The sequence below is a fragment of the Myotis davidii genome, unplaced genomic scaffold (assembly GCF_000327345.1).
Source record: "Myotis davidii unplaced genomic scaffold, ASM32734v1 scaffold44, whole genome shotgun sequence".
Classification (NCBI taxonomy): domain Eukaryota; kingdom Metazoa; phylum Chordata; class Mammalia; order Chiroptera; family Vespertilionidae; genus Myotis; species Myotis davidii.
The window spans coordinates 10,471,042-10,485,006 of NW_006299705.1; the positions used below are offsets into that span (position 1 = coordinate 10,471,042).

General features: G+C 37.4%; 1 protein-coding gene across 2 annotated transcripts in view; it reads left to right on the forward strand.

Moving 5' to 3' along the window:
- RASA1 (RAS p21 protein activator 1) overlaps positions 1-13,965 on the forward strand; it is a 135,340-nt gene that overhangs the window by 85,098 nt on the left and 36,277 nt on the right. For both annotated transcript variants that reach the window (XM_015571586.1, XM_015571587.1), the window contains 5 exons: positions 4,095-4,147; positions 6,548-6,698; positions 8,739-8,817; positions 12,350-12,470; positions 13,164-13,320. In XM_015571586.1, the coding sequence (XP_015427072.1) occupies positions 4,095-4,147; positions 6,548-6,698; positions 8,739-8,817; positions 12,350-12,470; positions 13,164-13,320 (561 nt within the window). The remainder of the gene's footprint in view (positions 1-4,094; positions 4,148-6,547; positions 6,699-8,738; positions 8,818-12,349; positions 12,471-13,163; positions 13,321-13,965) is intronic.

A 13,965-nucleotide genomic window follows, 5' to 3' on the forward strand; every position in this document is an offset into this window, starting at 1 on the left:
CCGGGCAGCGGGGACCTGCAGCTGCAGTGGCCCCGTGATCGTGGGCTCTGCTTTAGGCCCAGGCAAGGGACCCCTAGCTCCCGGGACTGCCAGCTTCGACCGTGCCCAGCTCCCATCCCTGGCTTAACCGCTACTTCCTGCTATCCCTGGCCAGGGCGGCAAAGGCGCCTGATTCTCCGATCATGTCTGGGGGGCAGGGCAAAGGTTGACCCAGGGCCGCCTTTGCCCTGCCCCCCAGTTCTTAGCTCCCCCCCCCGGGGTTTCTGATCACTGTCAGTGGCAGGGGGCTTCTTCCTGCTTTCCCTTTCGCCTCCCTGCATTGTGCCTACAGATGCAAATTAACCGCAATCTTGTTGGCAGTTAACTGCCAATCTTAGTTGGCAGTTAACTGCCAGTCTTAGTTGGCAGTTAATTTGCATATAGCCCTGATTAGCCAATGAAAAGGGTATTGGTCGTACGCCAATTACCATTTTTGTCTTTTATTAGATAGGAAGGACTAGAGGCCCGGTGCACAAAATTCGTACACTTGGAGGGGTGAGTCCCTCAGCCCAGCCTATACCCTCTCTCAGTCTGGAAGCTGTCAGTCGGACATCCCGTGGGAGAGGCTCTCGCTACCGCGGCTGCGCTTGCCAGCTGTGAGCCAGGCTTCTGGCTGAGCAGCACTCCCCCTGTGGAAGTGCACTGATCACCAGGGGACATGCGTTGAGCGTCTGCCCCCTGGTGGTCAGTGTGCATCATAGCGAGCAGTCTTCCGCCTTTGGGTCGATTTGCATATTAGCCTTTTATCACATAGGATGATTCAAGTATTTGAATGGGTGGGTAGAGAACTTTTCCTCCAGATCATTGTTCTTCCCATATAAGACTCTGCAAAGACTTTCTTTTCATAATCTTTTTAGGCTGATTTTATGTATCTTGTAAGGGCTAATTCAAAGACCAAGCATTAGTACACTGCTACTTGCCACATTCGTCTTTTATATTCCAGAAGTTATTAACTTTAACCAATAACCTCTTATGGGAAATCACTCTATATGGTGTTTCAGCTTTGCTTTAATTGTATTATTGTTCTTGAAAATCTTAACTTTGTGGGTTTTATTTACTTATTTTTTATTTAGAGAGAGGGATTTGTTGTCCCACTTACTTATGCTTTCATTGGTCGTTTCCTGTATGTGCTCTGACCTGGGAACCAAACCCGCAAACTTGGCTTATCAGGAAAACACTGTAACCATCTAAACTACCTGGCCAGGGCTAAGATCTGAACTCTTAATCCCAATTCTGTTCGACTCATTTTAATAAACTTCATCTTCTAATATCTTTTCGGTGGAACATTTTTTTCGTGTCATTCTGTTAGCATTAATCGGAATTTAAAGCTTGCCTCTCAAATATTTGCTTATTTTGTTTCTGATCATTAGAACATAAAACATTAAGCTAAATACTCCACTTTATTTAGTTCCCCACCCTTCCTCCTGTGGAATATATGAGTTGTTTTGTTTTTTTTTTTTAGTTCACTTTCTGTATCTTTCTATGTTGCTGCAGAATAGGCTCCATCAGTGAAACCGTACCTTATTGACTCTATTAGTTTGAAGTCTCCCTACTATTCAGGAATTACAGATTCTAATGAATGCCTGGAGGGAACATACAGATAATATAAACAAATGAAATGGACTAGTTGTATATCTCATTTTTTTTCAAATTAAAATATCCTTGATCCTTATTTTCTCTCCTGATAGAGATCAAGGTACATGGAAACAACATTGTGGTAATAAACAGCAACTGGCACCCACTCTTTACATTAGGGTAGTCTGAGGGGATTAAAAAACTAAAAGGTGTTTGCTTGCAGTATGGTAACCCCTCTAACTGATGTGTGCAAGAATGGGAGTCTGGTGTTGTGAAATCCTCTTGTATTTCAAGAGCAGCTAGAAATCTATATTTTTATCCCTATTAAAATAATACCATATATTTATTTTAAAAAAAAGTCAAATGTTAGTAAATATTTAAAACAATATCCAGTTTTCCTGTAGCATAGAAAGTATTATTCCCACTTTCACTTGGAAATCATTTTTTATTTAATAACATTGCAATTCAATTTTTTGAACTTTATAATTCTCTATTCATTAAGTATTTAGCATAAGCTAAATTTGCATTGTTGGTTTATGTATTTGTCATCTTCTTCTAATTTCTTAAGGTGGAGACTGGCAATGAAGCATCCTCAGTAACGCCCATCAGTGCCCTTTGAGATTAAATAGGTGGTATAACTTCAGCTGTGGTTTTTCCAGCTCCCTATTTCTGTAATATAGGTGCCAAGTCCTGATAATTTTATCTTCTAAAACATTTCTTGAATGTTAGCCTTCTTCTCAATCTTAACTGTATTCTAGTTCAGGCTCTTTTCATCTCTTACCAGGACTTGATGTAGCAACAACCTCCAAGTTGGTCTTCCTTAATACTTTAGCTTCTGCAGATCTTTTCTTCTAATAGTCAGAATTATCTGTCTAAAACATGTATCTGACTGTATCACTTTATCACTTAAGACTTTTTAATGGTTCTCTACCATCTTTACCTGGTAGAACCTAAAAGGATTCTCTGATCTAGCTCTTGTGCCATTTTCGAGTGCTCTCTCTTATCATTTCTAGTATTATACTCTCCAGCTTGTAGATCTTCAAATGCATACTGTTGTTTTCTCCTTTGCACAAGGTACCTCCTAGGCCAGAAATCTCCTCATTGCTTTTGGATAATTCCTATTAAAGACTTAACTCATATATCACTCTTCCGAAGAAGTCTTCCTTTACTCTATGCTGTCTACAGAATTGGTGCCCCTTCTCTGTTATTCCAAAAGTGCCCTGAGCACATAATTTTCTTTCACTATGCTTTATTACTTTTTCTACATTGTTTTTATAGTTATACAGTATTTGTGTCACTTTTTCTTACTAGTGTGGGGACTTCCTAAAAAAACAGATTGGTCTTTCTGTTAGTGGTATAAACTGTGTGCTTGAAATATATACATGTTACATATAGGGAATAAATGTATGAATGAAGAAACTCAAATCTAATCCTTTCAGAAAATGATATTACCGATTTGTTCTCTAAACTTCATTTGCTGTCCCTCCTCCTTAGAATTCCCTTTTCCCCCTTTATTCTAGCTATGTAAATATAGGATTGGCCTTGGAGGTCATTTAATCAACTCTTCCCTGGAATATAGAAATCCTGTCTTAGCATTGTTGTAAATAATCATTTAGAATATAATTGAGTGCAGTATAGAACCTTACTACTTTTTAACACCACCCAGATTGCTCCAGTTGTTGTATATTTGGCTTTGCATTGTTCATAATTTGCATTGAGAGTCCCAGGAGATCTGTTAATGGTTGGCATAGAGTTAAAGAGATAATTTAAAAGTTTAACTTTCCATTCATTCACATTTCATGTGAAAAGGTAAAAATTCAGTTACATTTTAATACTTTGATCAGTAATAGCATGGCTAGTTTAAAACAGTGTGAATAGCCTCTAAACCTGTAACATTGGATTTTAGAGCACTTATATTTTTATTCTGGTAGTATATCTACTTTATGCCACTATTAAAGGCAATTGTAGACCCTAAGAATATATGGCAAAGTGGTAGAGAGTTGATCTGGAGTTGTCATCTATTAAATCTTATTTTCTGATTTTCAGTAAACTCTGAATCAGCCTTATTTTTTTAATTTTTATTTGAAGAGAGAACTTATCACATATTATATGGAAATTCACTTTGAGAGAAATATGAGAAGAATGTCTACCTTTTTTTAAAATTCTGGTTAATTTTGTAGTGGGCTCTACCTATACCACCCCTTCCAATAAAAAGAAAAGAGAACACTAGCTGTGATGTAAGGATGTAACAGTTTGTCATTATCAGGATTAAAATCATTGCTGTTTTTGTGTTGGTAATTAATATGGAAATTGTAGTTCATACTAGATTGTTCCTAATTTTTCTTTTGTTGAATTTATGCATGTTTATAAAGTGTTGTAACTAAGATGTAAAAGGAATGAGATAATTGATGAATTGTATTGCATTTATTTTATCAGTTTGAATTATACTCAACAGCCAAAAATACTGTTCTCTTTTTAAGATGGTTCCATGGGAAAATTTCCAAGCAAGAAGCTTATAATTTACTAATGACAGGTACTCGTATATTCACTTGTCTTTTCTGATGTCTTCATTTAAAAATACTTTAAAAAAGCAAACCAACTATTTTAGTATGTTATTTTGCCTTTAGCATTCATTTGATATTTATGCATATTGTAATTTCTTACCCAGCACTGAGAAACTTGTGTTTTTGTTTTTTTGGTGTTTTTCATTGAAAGCATACATGCAGTATAACATTCAGTAAAGTATGTTTTCCTTCTGCCTCAGGCCCCTGTCCTCTTCTCCAAAAGCAACACCAGATGAGAGGGTTTTTGTTGTTGTTTCTGAAGCTTTCTGTCTCTTCCTTACCCCTAAACACACCCTACACATACCACCCCACACACACTCATAGAAACATACAACATGTTTTTATATTAGAATATATTTCGGGAAATTGTGTCATATCTGCATATATAAATTTTTATTTCTCCTTTTTAATGATCATGAGCTTTCCATTGTATAAAAACCATAATTACAATCATTGTTTTAATTATTATTATTATTTTTTGCTATTTACCTGCAGCAAATGTTACTGCATTTATCTTTCTGCACTTACAGAATTATGTAACTGGACTTTTAGAATATATTAATTTGAACATTTCCCAAATTGTGGTTATAGAGATATGCAATGTAACAACTGACTTCTGTTGTGGGTTTATATTTAAAACAAAAACTATTCTATCATCATCCTAACTAAATATTTAAGGCAAAATTATTTAACTACCAAATATTTCTTCAGCAAACCATACCATATTAGGATCTGAAACAAGTTACATGCAATCTGGAATTTAGAATTCTTCGTTCTTAAAAGAACAACCAGAGTTCAAGAGTTTCTATGTTTTCTGTATGTGGTAAATAAATGACTGATTGCTAAAGATGTTATCTGAGTTATTTGGAGCCATAAGGCATTGCATTTTAATGTAGTTACTGTGTTGCTCTTTTGAAAAATTTGAGGCAGTTTTAGAACTGTTCAATTTTATTGTGAGGCTGTCGGTTAACTAGGTTAAAAATAAAGAACATGATAATGCTATTTGGTAGTAATGAAGGCCAAATGCTCAACCAAAATGACATTTTATCAGCTTTCAATGGGACCAAAATATTTATTTTGTGAATTTACTGAATTTTGGGTATAAGTGTATATGCACACCACCAAATACTTGTACTCACTGTTGTTTTTATTTTTATTTTTTTAATTTTAAAATATATTTTATTGATTTTTTACAGAGAGGAAGAGAGAGGGATAGAGAGTTAGAAACATCGATGAGAGAGAAACATTGATCAGCTGCCTCTTGCAAACCTCTTACTGGAGATGTGCCCGCAACCAAGGTACATGCCCTTGGCTGGAATTGAACCTGGGACCTTTCAGTCCGCAGGCTGACGTTCTATCCACTGAGCTAAACCGGTTAGGGCTCACTGTTGTTTTTAGGCATATTAAGTTGAAAGGAGGTAAACTTAATTTCCTTACATTAATCTTTTGTTTTTATTGGATATGAGCTCTTTAAGAATCTTGTGATTTTTCTCCCCTGAAGAGTACACAAGCACTTGCATACACAATTTTGCATTAATTCCAATTCTTTATATTGAACATGAAATGACTTGGTAGTTAAGTGCCTGGGTGGAATGATTGGAACAACTTGTAATTTACATAAAAATTAAGTTTGATATTTTGAGTGTTCATTGTGTTTTCCTAAAAGCAAGCAAGTTCTGATTTATGTCATTAGGATTTAAACAGAGAGAAGGCAAATGCATCTTAGTGTTGAGTCACTGCCAATTAAAGATATCAAAAAGACGTCTCTAAAATTAATATGAAGATATTTTATATATAATGATTTGCTCTTCTATATGACTTCTCAGGACTGTAACTATTGAATGAAATATAGTGCATGTGTATTGATTTTTATAAGTTGCGCAAATATTTCAGTTGTTTTGAATTTACCTTTGTAAGCTTTTGTTACCATTTTATTATATTCTCTATACTTTTTAGTATTTAATCAGAAGCATTGATAAAGTACAAAATATTCGTAAGCAAAATTCACTGTAACTTTTTTAGATTTTTCTTTACTAAGTGGATTTACAAAAAAATGGCATTTTTAACTATCCCCTAACTGTGCTTAGATTATTTTTTTCCAAGTTTGACAGGTATTGACATTATTAACCAGTAGTCACTGTTGCAAACTTCTGTCCTGTATTATATAATAAAGACAAGCAACGTCATGGGTTTTATGACTCATAACAAGAAAAAAAATTTTTAAGTCTTAAGATTATCTTTATTATAAAATAAGTTCCTGGTGAAAATTATCATGTATTTATGATTTTTGATTGTACTATTGTAATTATATTAATTAATGCTTTTTATTTGATAATTAGGGGATAAAACTAATAGCTTAATTTTTACAGTTGGCCAAGTCTGCAGTTTTCTTGTGAGGCCCTCAGACAATACTCCTGGTGACTATTCACTTTATTTTCGGACCAGTGAAAATATTCAGCGATTTAAAATATGTCCAACACCAAACAATCAGTTTATGATGGGAGGCCGATATTATAACAGGTGAGAGAAAATTTTTAGTTCTCTTTTACTTTTGCAAAAAATTGTCAAAATCTCAGTAATATAACTATCAGATTCAAAATTAATATTTGACTTTTTAAAATCTAAAGGTATAAAACCTTTAATAATTTAGTAGTAATGTCCAAGAATTCTTTAGACATGAATATAAATTAATAACTTATTTTCCTCAAATTTATACAATTTTTTTGATTATTTATGAACAAGCTATATGCAACAAATTTGCCAGATCATTATCTATAGGAGAGCAAAACACTTAAGAAATGAAAATACATTCTTTAATCAGTGAGTCATTTTAATAGGAAAAAAGTTGTTAAAGAGTAACCAGAGTCTTACTACAAATGTAATTGGATTGTTCTCAAATTGATATTTCTTATTTGTAATTATTGATTCTTCTCATCTTTAAAATTCTAAGTAAACTCTTTGCTTGCAAAACTCAGAATGGATTTTAGTCACTTGATTAGGTAATCTATAATAATAAAAGCATAATATGCTAATTAGACTGGATATCCTTCCGGACGACCTTCCGGGCGAAGCCGTGGCTGCGAGGGAAGCCCGGGTCCTGAGTGCCTGCTGGCGGCCAGAGGGAAGCCAGTGGTAGCAGCCGGGGGAAGGAAGGCCTACTCTTGCATGAATTTCATGCATCGGGCCTCTAGTAAGTTAATAAAGAAACCATATGCCAGCATGTCACCTATTTTTTCCTGCATAACAGAAAGTCATCTTTCATTTTATATTGACTATTAAAGTTTTCCCTTACTGGATAACTCTAGGTAGTATTGTTTTCCTATTTTGAGTTTTGCATAAGCTAAAATGAAAGTTCAAATATGGTGTCATTCTTTGTTCCATTTAGAATTTCTCCCAATTACAGCTTGACCTTGAGTATATAGGGATTCACGAGCTGGTTTATTTGGAAAACATAAAATAACAAAACACACACACCGAAAACAGTTCTTACTGCTTGTGAGAAGTTACTAGACACATATAAAGCATCAAATGGAAGATGTGAGTCTCTAGACAGCTCTTTTGCACACCTTACAAATAAGCTGCTCAGTACCTTCTACATTACAGTCTGATGTAGACATTCTCACTGCAATCTGAGCTCTTTAGGAAGGTAAATTAATATTCCCCAGCCCTAGCTGGTTTGGCTCAGTGGATAGAGCGTCGGCCTGCGGACTGAAGGGTCCCAGGTTTGATTGCGGCCAAGGGCACATGCCTGGGTTGCAGGCTCGATCCCTAGTAGGGGGTGTGCGGAAGGCAGCTGATCAGTGATTCTCATCATTGATGTTTCTATCTATCTCTCTCTCTTCCTCTCTAAAATTAATAAAAAATATATTTAAAAAAATATTCCCCATTGTCCAGTTTTCTGGGGATTTAGAATCTATAAAACTGAATTTTAAACACATACTCTTAACTGAATTGATAAATGCCTATCTTGACACTTTTCTAAAAGATAAAATAATTGCCTTGGCCAGTGGCTCAGTTGGTTGCAGTGTTGTCCTGATGGATGTTTCTCAAAAACATCAATAAGCCTTACAATAATCCTACATGTAAGATTGCTCCTACTCTTCCTTTTTTTTTTCTTCGGCTTTCATCTGCTATTTATATGTTTTATGACCTAACTACATTATTGTCATTATAAAAGCAGAATATGTAAATGATTTGATGATAAAAATTCTTAGTTTAATACTTGCTAATTCACTACTTGCTAATAAATAAATGGCATTTCTCTGTGAGTTTCTTCTTTCAATCTCATAAATACTCTTATTAAAGATTTAAAAAGTAGACTTTTAATTCTTTTCTCAATAGTGACTTTTAAGTATGTGTATAAACAATTGGAATCTCTGACTAAGGTATTCTGATTGTAAACCCATATTAGGAACATTCTTATTTTTCTAAAATAATATGACTATTATGATTATATAGTCTGTTAATGTATTCTGGTTATATGCTTTGGAAAAACTTGCAAACAGATCACTTTTACTATGAGACAGATGATAACAATGTAACTAATTTTTATTTTAACAGTATTGGGGACATCATAGATCACTATCGGAAAGAACAAATTGTTGAAGGTTATTATCTTAAGGAACCTGTACCAATGCAGGTCAGTGTTTTCTTTTTGTAATAATTAGCATTTTATTTCAAAATGCATTTTTGGTGGTATATGTATGTACACACTCATGCATTTAAAATTGTATTGAATTTAAAACTTTATATTTTTCCTGATGTCATACTTCTTTTTGTAATTGGGGTAGGGGCAGTTAGCACTTAAAACATATTATTCCTAAAAGTCACAGTGTTATGTGAAGTCATGCAGTAAAAACCACAGAGTAATGGGAAAAGTGTGGTTAGGGGCACAACACTAAAACTTCATCAGTGACAAAGATAAGAACCTAATAAAAATCTATCCTAGTTTTTACACATATCAAGTAGTTAATAAATGAACACTACAATAAATATGGCATTTTACCTTGAAAAAGATCAGGTTTACTTGTGGAAGTCACCATTGGAAGGGTTTTGAATACTATGAGGTAGAAAGAAGAGGATTATCTGAAATAGATGGCATTATAACACCAGATGTGGGTAGATGAGTATAGCATATAACACTTGGGGCACTGAGGGGATCTGAGTTGTGTTTTGTATATTCCCCCATATTTCAATCAGCTGGTTGCAGTTTTCTGCATTTACCGAGTGTATCTCACATATGTATCTATACATAGGCAAACAGGACTTTGCTTTATGCTTAAATTGGTTCCTAATTTTCCATTATGTTGGGACAGATTTAAGTTTACAAAATGTCATTTGCTGTAAACTACAACAAAACCGACTGTACAGTAGTCCCCTCTTATCCAAGGGTAATATGTTCCAAGTCCCCCCAATGGATACCTGAAACTGCAGATCAGCAGTTCTCAGCCTGGGGGTCGAACGACCCTTTCACAGGGGTAGCCTAAGATCATAGGAAAACACATTTATAATTACATATTGTTTTTGTGATTAATCACTATGCTTTAATTATGTTCAATTTGTAACAATGAAATTGGGGGTCACCGCAACATGAGGAACTGTATTAAAAGGTTGCGGCATTAGGAAGGCTGAGAACCACTGCTGTAGATAATACCAAATCCTACCATTTTTTCCTACACATACATACCTATCATAAAGTTTAGTTTATAAATTAGGTACAGTAAGAGATTAACAACAATAACTAATAAAATAGAACAATTGAAACATTATCCTATCTATTAAAGAGGGAATATGCTAATTGACCCCTGTCACAAAGATGACGGTGCCCACAGCCAATAAGGAGGGAATATACTAATTGACTGCCCAGCCCTCAAAATGGCAGCACCTACAGCCAGTAAGGAGGGAATATGCTAATTGCCCTGCACTCAAAGATGGCAGTGCCCACAACAACAAGATGGCGGCGCCCAGTCCACTCAGCCTTGCCGGGGCGCCTGCCTCCAAAGTCCCCTCAGCCTCCCCGGCGGCCCAGGGCTGCCCGAGGCTCAGGTAACCAGGGCCGAGGCTTGCGCTGCTGACAGTGGCAGCAGTAGAGGTGTGATGGGGCATCGCCTTCCCCTGATCACCAGGTTGCTTCACACCCCTGAGGGCTCCCGGACTGTGAGAGGGGGCAGGCCGGGCTGAGGGACCCCATCCGCACAGTGCATGAATTTTCACATACTGGGTCTTTAGTCCTATATAATAAAGAGGCAATATGCAAATTGACCATCACTCCAACACACAAGATGGCCGGCAGGGGAGGGCAGTTAGAGGTGACCAGGTCTGTAGGGGAGGGCAGTTAGGGGTGACCGGGCTGGCAGGGGAGCAGTTAGGCATCGATCAGGCTGGCAGGGGGGGGGTTAGGGGCGATCAGGCAGGCAGGCAGGAAGGCGAGCAGTTGGGAACCAGCAGTCTTGGATTGTGAGAAGGATGTCCGACTGCCCGTTTAGGGATTGGACCTAAACGGGCATGTGGACATCCCTCGAGGGGTCCCAGATTGGAGAGGGTGCAGGCTAGGCTGAGGGACACCCTCCCCGCCCCCCGCCTGTGCATGAATTTTGTGCACTGGGCCTCTAGTCCTATCTAATAATAGAGAAACATGGTAATTAACCGTAACTTCGCTACCCTTCCCATCGGCTAATCAGCAAGATATGCAAATTAACTGCCAACCAAGGTGGCGGCCGGCAGCCAGGCAGCTGAAGCGAACAGGAGGCTTGCTTTCTCCAGTGATGGAGGAAGCCAAGGTTCCATGCCTGCCGCTGCTGGGCTCTGAGCTGCAGTCTAAGAAACAATGTTGCAATTATAGAAGCTAAACAATCCCCAGAAACCTGCTTTCAGCCAGCCGGGCCTCAGAGCTGAGCTGAAACAGTGTTTCAGTTATAGAATCCAAACAAACTCGAGGTCTCAGAGCTGGAGCCGAGCCTCAGAGCTAAAGCCAGCTCTCAGTTCCAGTAACAGCCATAGAAGGTAAATAAAGCCCAGAATAAAAAAAAAGAAAAAATGGAGAGGTTGGGAGCTTCAGTCACCCTGCTCCCCGCTGGCAAGTGGACATCCCCTGAGGGCTGCCGGGCTGCCAGAGGGATGTCTGATTTCCATCTTAGGCCCAATCCCCCCGGGGAGTGGGCCTAAGCCAGCAGGTGGTCATCCCCTGAGGGTCCCAGACTGTGAGAGGGCACAGGCTGGGCTGAGGGACACACCTCCCCTCCAAGTGCACAAATTTTTGTGCATTGGGCTTCTAGCATATATATAAAAGCCAAGCTACCGAAATGACTGGTCACTGTGATGTGCACTGCGGCAGCCAACAAGCCCAATCGGGGCCCTGTTCGGGCCCCCCAAACTGCCCTCATCCACTCCCACTGCCCCGGCCCCGATTGCCCCCATTGGGGCAGACAGCCGGACCCCACCCGTGCATGAATTTGTGTACTGGGCCTCTAGTATTGTAATAAAAGTTATGTGAATTTGGTCTCTCTCAAAATATTTTATTGTACAGTACTCACCTTTCTTGTGATAATGTGAGATGATATAGTGTCTACGTGATGAGATGAAGTGAGGTAAATGACATAGGTGTTGTAACTTAGTGTTAGGCTACTAGAAGGGTTACTTGAAAACAAGCACTGTGATACCTCAACAGTTGATCTGAGATGGCTCATGGGCAAGAAGCAGATATAGCATGGATCACTGGAAAAAGGGATGATATATGTCCTAGGCAGGATTTCATCACAGTACTCAAAATAGCATGCACTTTAAACTTACAAATTGTTTCATTTCTGGAATTTTCCATTCAATATTTCTGAACAGTGATTGACTGCAGGTAATTGGAAAACATAGAAAACAAAACGAGAGATAAAGGGATTTTGAACTGTATTTTTGAAAATACATTTTTCATACTGTATTTTTGAAAATAGGTAATTAGCTGTCTATTTTTGAGAAATGGTAAAGAAACCTTTTTGAGAATTTCTTTGGAAAGCAAATGACCTCTTAATATATGTGTTACAATCATTTAGATTTTAGTACTTAAAATGTTTTCTTAATGTCTAGATAGACACATAATCTTGTTTTTAATTTGTAGTTGAGTGTATTTTATTTAATTTCAATCAAGAATTCATGAAACAATTTTAATACTTTTAAAAACTCAGGATCAAGAACAAGTACTCAATGATACAGTGGATGGAAAAGAAATATATAATACAATTCGTCGAAAAACAAAAGATGCCTTTTATAAAAATATTGTTAAAAAAGGTTATCTTCTAAAAAAGGGTAAGTGTAAACCTTAAGACTAAAGATTCAATTTCAGTATTTTGTTATTTATAATAGAACTATTGTGCTTACATTGAGATATGTTACCTAATAAGTTGTTTGTGACCAGAATTATTTGTAATTGACCCTTGATTAGAGAGCTTTTAAAAAGTTTTAGGAAACAGCTTATGTATTTCCAATTGTCTTTAAGTCCTGAGGTCAGTTCCAGTGCTAGGCATTTGATTCTTTGCCTCGTTCTTACATCCTAACACCACCCCACCCCATTTTTTAAAAGAGAAACTTGGCATATTTATGGTATTATTCTATAGATTGGCCTCAATCTGATATTGAGAAATGTTAGGGGGCTGGAAGGGCACATTGTTACTGGAAGAGTTTTATTTTTAATTGTTGTTGTGTTTTTATGAAAAAAATTACTCCTAAATAAAAAATTTTGAAGTTTATCATAATGAAATTTCCAAAAATATAGTTTAGATACCCTTGTCATTTACTCTGATTCATTAAAAAAGAAGCAATATAACAGTATTCAGTTTTCTACAGATAAATTATAAACATTTTCTCATTTTCTAAGGATTAGTATGTTATTTAAGCTTTGGAATAAAAATTAAAATATTTTCAGTAATGATAATTTTTATGATTTTAATATATATGACATCATTCATCATTTGGCTAAGGGAACTTTTCTTTTTCTAACAGGCAAAGGAAAACGGTGGAAAAATTTATATTTTATTTTAGAGGGCAGTGATGCCCAACTTATTTATTTTGAGAGTGAAAAACGAGCTACAAAACCAAAAGGATTAATAGATCTCAGTGTATGTTCTGTCTATGTTGTTCATGACAGTCTCTTTGACAGGTAAGAAATTGGTTTCCTGTTTCTTTTGTAACAGTCGCTTAGGTTTTTATATATATAGACTAGTGGCCTGGTGCACGAAATTCATGCACGGTGGGGGGGGGGTGTCCCTCAGCCCAGCCTGCACCCTCTCCAATTTGGGACCCCTCAGGGGATGTCCAACTGTTGGTGTAACCTGCCTGCTGGCCTGATCCCTCTAACTGCTCTCCCCTGCTGGCCTGATCCCTCAAACTACTCTCCCCTGATGGTCTGATACCCTTAACTGCTCTCCCCTGCCATCCTGATCCCTCCTAACTGCTCTCCCCAGCCTGCCTGATCACTTCTAACCGCCTCTGCCTCAGCCCTGCCACCATGGCTTTGTCCGGAAGGATGTCCGGAAGATGTTCAGTCTAATTAGCATATTACCTTTTTATTAGTATAGATAGATTTGTTGTTAGGGCTTCAACATACGAATCTGGGCAGGCATGCACCTTCTGTCCAGAATAGGAGAGAAAAGGGCTGCTGTCATAGTAAAGGGGATGGATAATGAAGCCTTGAGCTGGGACTGATAAGATACATGGAAAGAACAAATAGAAGAGGAGGTATGAGGTGAAGTCAATGGGTTTTGCTGATTGATTGATGGGAACTGAGGGAGCACCAGAAACCCAG